The 5,600-nt window shown below is 32.6% G+C and overlaps 1 protein-coding gene across 1 annotated transcript in view; it reads right to left on the bottom strand.

The window, feature by feature from the left end:
* Window positions 1–5,600, bottom strand: part of LOC108695114 (hemicentin-2) — a 168,709-nt gene that overhangs the window by 85,309 nt on the left and 77,800 nt on the right. Inside the window, exon 4 of the mRNA XM_018204873.1 lies at window positions 5,337–5,498. Coding sequence (XP_018060362.1) covers window positions 5,337–5,498 — 162 coding nt within the window. The remainder of the gene's footprint in view (window positions 1–5,336; window positions 5,499–5,600) is intronic.

Raw genomic sequence — 5,600 nt, 5'->3', positions numbered from 1 at the left:
ATAATAATAATAATAATAATAATAATTCATGAAATTATTAAATCATTATTTTATGCAAATTGAATATTAAAAATTAAGTTGTTAGTTTAATTTTTATTATTTCATTTTCGTGAAATATTGGTTATTTTTCTTTTTTTCAATCCTTTTTAAATACTTAGAGCTTCTTTTTATGTTCCGTAGTACCCCTACTTTATTAGCCAAATTATGCGTGTATTCGCTCGCATGAACACAAGAGAGCCCTGTAGCTATATACTCTTCGTATCATAAATTTCTAACACGTAGCGGTGCCCACATGTTGTGTCCATACGCTCTGAAAGTTCCGACTGCGAAAATATGCAACAGTGGTTCGAGCTCAATTAAACTCGGCACATTAGTCGAAGCGTTCATTTTCAGTTAACGCAAGAAATACTCATATTATGCTAGACTCATGTCGTTACACCAGAAAAGCTAAAACTAATGAATCAATTTTTACAGATAAGTATCGGATACAAGTCTCGTTGAATGAATTATGACAAATTGTTGCATTGAAAGCTTAATAATGAATCTTTTTGAGAGTTTAACGATCCTGCTGAGCTACTTTCGCAGTTCTTATCCCTAAGAGATGTATTCACCACTATAAGAAGTTGCGATTATGATGGCTTTGCATTAGCGCTCGTTGAAATGGCATAAAATTAAGGATGCGTAGATAGCTGGATATTAAGTGGCCTGATTTGACTTCGAAATAGTTAACATTAACTAAATTATAGACAATTACTATAATTATCTTTCAAAAAAATGTTAAATCACAGTAGTACTTTTACTATTTAGACTTGCAGATTATATTATTATACTAAAATAAATTAATGTTTCAATAGCAGTATAACAATACTATTTCAATTTGAATTGCGTATTCTTTAATAGTAATAACGATATATTCTGAAGTAGCTCGTATAAAAACAAATAAAATTAAAAGAAATCTAATATTTATGGAAAGAGCGAATGAGATATCTAAATTATTATGTAATTAATGATTAATTTCGCGAATTAATGAAATATAGCGCGAGCGCTCATATTTTAATCCCGAAAGAAGTAAGATATCGTACGGAGCGTATTGTCGAATATAAAGCCCTGGGTTTCATTCGAGATTAACTGCTAAATTTGACTTCCATCAGAATCTCGGTTTAGCCCAGCGTTTCGCAGCGCGGGCATAAACTTCAAACTTCGTTCAAAAGCTTAACGAGCCCCACGATCGTGACTGCGTTTGCTTCGACACGAGCCAAGGTGAGAAAGTACTTATCTTCAGCGCCGAAGGGACTTCTCGTGTTGTATGTCTCACAGGCGACCCACTTTCCGTGCAGCTGTAGGTACAACCAATCCCAGCCATAGCCAGCTGCGGCTACGACGGAGCTTGCGATAAGCGCAAAACGAGTTTTCCATTACTCCTTCGAAGACGCGTAAAAAGTTAAGTACCTTGACTTACGTACTACGTAATAACTCAAGGTTTGCCTTAATTAATTTCTTTTTGTAGCCATCGTAAGGTTGGGCGTGTAATTAAACCCAGCATTTAATATCAACGCTACTTCCGGCTTACATGGTCCATGTAATTGCGATGAAGACGCTTGGAGACGCTATTGCACAGTTTTGTCTCGTATTTTTCAACAGTTCTACCCAGCGATAAGCAAACGGCTCTTCGGTATACTCAATTATTAAATGCAAAAGTGTTGGACGTTTGAAGTTAAAATATCTCAGTGCGTCTTTCAGATAAATTTGTTGTAAATTCTTTCAATAAAATAAAAATGATAAAAACTGTGGAGAAGCATTCAAATTTACGAGAGCAGCAATTTTTGGACAATTTTATTACTTTTTTAATATTATATAAAATTCATTATGAAAAAATATTATAGTGGCATAAATTACGGATAAAAATAAGCAAACATAAATAAAGTACGTAAATTAAAATCTTTATACATGAAATGTACTTTGCGTGCATAATGTGCGTGCACGTAGTATATAATAAAATTTTAATTATATTTTCATCTGTTAAATTTTCCAAATTAGATAAAATAACAATTTATATTTTTTATGTGCCGAATAACTTCACGAAAAAAATAAACACTCTAAATTTTAATTGAATAAAATTTTGTAAAAAAAAAATGAAAAATACATTATAAACAATGAAAATACATATTATCCATACATATTTTCTCACATTTTTATAGACGTTGCGCGCGCGCAATAGTGAGGTCTCGATTACTCCCAAAAGCTTTCCATCGCTCCATCTTCAATTACACTTAATTGCCACGACGTTCGCAATAAAATGGTCACTGCACTATATCTGTCGTTTGCGATAGCTACGCTGCTGCTTTTTCACGCTAAAATGTTTGCTGGGGCAATAACGGAGATAGGAGAACTCGCGAGAAACTTTCCCATCTTTGATGTTTTTTGTTGCGTAGCGTCATCTTAATTCATCTGATCTTGTAAACATTATTCGAAGACAAGATCTATGAAAAGAGAATGTAATTTACAAAGGAAAGAACAGGAAAAATGACAACATTCATGTCCAATGAATCAAGGATCTCTTCCAAAAGTGCATGTTCCATCAAGGATATGATGTTAGTAGTCAAATTATCAAAGTTCTATCGCGATAAACTTCATATTCAAGCAAGAACTTCAGAAAGCAATTATCTTAATCCAGTACAATTTGCACTCTCCTTATTACGTACATACACACATGAAATTAATTTTATTCGTATAAAATATAAATTCCGATTTACTCGCGTAAAAATATCGAAAATTATGGCAATATGATCTGTATAATGCAAGTTTATCTATAATTAATTTTTATGTCGCTTTAAATAGTTAGTTTTATTTGGAATAAACAGATCCGATTACTCGGATTCGAGAAATGAGAAACTGAAATTCAGTGCATGGTATAATAACTGATACATGTGACTTGGGACACTGTTACACGCTAAGATTAACGAGTAATTCGTTATCGGACTATGCGGTTCGTCATTGTGAGACAAGCAATCGCTTCGGACGTTTATCCCCCCATGACTTTTAATTAGAAACCACAATGATGGACCGTCGTGGACATTGTGTGGACGATACTCATTTCGAGCGTTATAATATACACGTTAGTCAGAAAGACACCCACGTATTATCGACCTTGTGACAATGATTTGCACGCTCAATGACCTCGTTGCATAATGAGGTGTCGAGAGTTGCATTGGAACCATACAACCACACTCGTCTGTTCTCTCTTTCTATGGTCAAATAGATGGAACGCCGTGTCATTCAGCAATAGTTGGTAGACATTCATTTATTTTCAAAATCAATTCTTTGCCGATTACAAAAGCGTTATAGTATCCATTTTATTTTTGATAAAGTTGGACATCAGGTTCATACCAGTGTCGATTAACAAGTGCTATATCATTCAAATAATTCGTTATAATCTTAAATAAACTTTAATATATAATAATAGTTAATTAACTGTTCGAGTTATTTCTGGATGCCTGACCATAAAATGAAAAAGCTTCAAAATAAAGTACTATTAATGAATAAAAATAAAAATTTCTGTACAATAACGTAAATTTGTATTCCGATTAAGTCATTATAGACAAATTATTTAAGTGTAACTAGCACCAATCTATTATATAATATTCATTAGCTTCATTATAATTATATTATTGTCTAAAAGTACAATCTAAATTTCAATGATGTAATCGGCTTTTAATATTACGTTGTACATTGAATACTTATTAATTTCCATTATTGTATCATTTAATTATAACGTTATTTTATAATAAATGGATTTTGTTGTTAATCGTTTTATGTATCATTTCATTTCTTCCAATGTATTAAATACAATATCTGTATCTATTATTACAGATATTTTATTCTACTTTATTACAGATATTTCATTCTGCTTTATATTCTTAAATGAATTCCGACTTTATGATCTTTATGATTGAGAATTTGATGATTGATTTTGAAATATTTTCGCAAAAAATATATAGAGCTCAAAGGATAATGTTCTATCTTTTACTCACTTGCCGATAATTAATTAAAGTCTTTAAAGATCGCTGGTTACGACAACGAGCCGGAGGTGTTTCTCGAACTTCGAAGCAAGATAGAGAAAGCGAGCAATGCGAAAACGGTGGTTTTCTAAGTTCATTGGAAAAAGTTTTGTGGCTATATTCGCACCCCAAAATTAACATAAAAGACCGTCTTTGCTATCTCAAACTTAGACCTTCACCGGAGAAACTTTAGAAAGGTCAGAGACTGCTACAGGTTTTCAAAGTTTACTCAACAGCGAACGCAAACGGGCATCATGTCTCGTTATTCACGCTGTCCGATTTCTTTCGCGCTCGCACGTATTTGCCATGAGCTTGTGTTTGCCGTTCCATTAGCCAGAAAAATGTATGAATATGCAGCAAGAAGACGGTTTACCCATATTGCTCACGTCATACGGATTTACGTGTTAGTGTTCCCAATATCGTACTTAATTATATTTCCTAGCGACGAAAAAGTCCTCTAGTTTCGGATTAGTCCTCTAATTATGGAGCCATTAACTGGACATCGAAATTATTTTCTGTTCACATTAGAGTGATTTTTATAGCATCCTCATGAAATTTTTTTCCGGTACGTTACGTTTTCCGGTACGGTCCGATACGTTTTCAATTTAGACTAGGTTATTTTATGTCTCTGTATGTGAACAAAATAATACAATTCACAAACATTATTTCTTTTCACTTTTAAATAATTTACTAATATTGTAAATATCAGTTATATTAACAAAAAATTATATTAACAAAAGTATAAAAGAGAATAATGTTTTGCAATGATAAATATTTTGTAACATTAGATATTGAATATACACCGACTTAATGCCAAATTGATGACGCATACATTGCGGTGCGCATAATTAGTGATGTTTGGAATTATTAATAGAAGGATTTATTACTCCCGCTGTATATACGTAGCATCTGTACATCACTTGATGATACACTCATATACTTTCATGTAGCATGTAATTATTGAAATATACATTCGATCTGAAGATAGAAATGTACATCCAAAGATAGTAAATTGGAAGTTATATTAAAGTTATATTAAAGAGTCCAACGGCGAATTTTATTAATAATAATAAACCGCAAAAAATTGTGTGTTATCAGCGTAATTCGTCAGTTTCACTCTTCGAAAAAAAAAAAAAAAAAAAAAAAAAAGAGAAACAGCGGACAATAATAAAACGAGCAACTGAGAATGATGACCATGCGATAAAAGTTGAGAAACACTTGTTAAAATACATTGAATCAATTAACCCGTACGGTTGTTCATGTAGGGAGTTACATTACCTGACACTCGTACGTCCCATTGTCTCTTTCTTGGACGTATTTTATTTGAAGGGTCCAATCGTCCGAGCCCTCGGGATGCAGTACTTGAAATCGCTCGTCGTTCGTGTATGTGAACATCGAGCTTGTTAAAACGTGAAAGTCACGTCGCCGGATCCACGATATCTGAAACACAGATATTAATTGACACACACAATCAGAAACAATGTAAATAAATATTCAAATAACTCTTTATTAATTATTTATTTATAAATTTTTATTAAAGTT

The sequence above is a fragment of the Atta colombica genome, unplaced genomic scaffold (assembly GCF_001594045.1).
Source record: "Atta colombica isolate Treedump-2 unplaced genomic scaffold, Acol1.0 scaffold126, whole genome shotgun sequence".
Lineage (NCBI taxonomy): Eukaryota > Metazoa > Arthropoda > Insecta > Hymenoptera > Formicidae > Atta > Atta colombica.
Note: the sequence above shows the minus strand (reverse complement) of the source record. Positions and strands in the feature narration are given on the sequence as shown.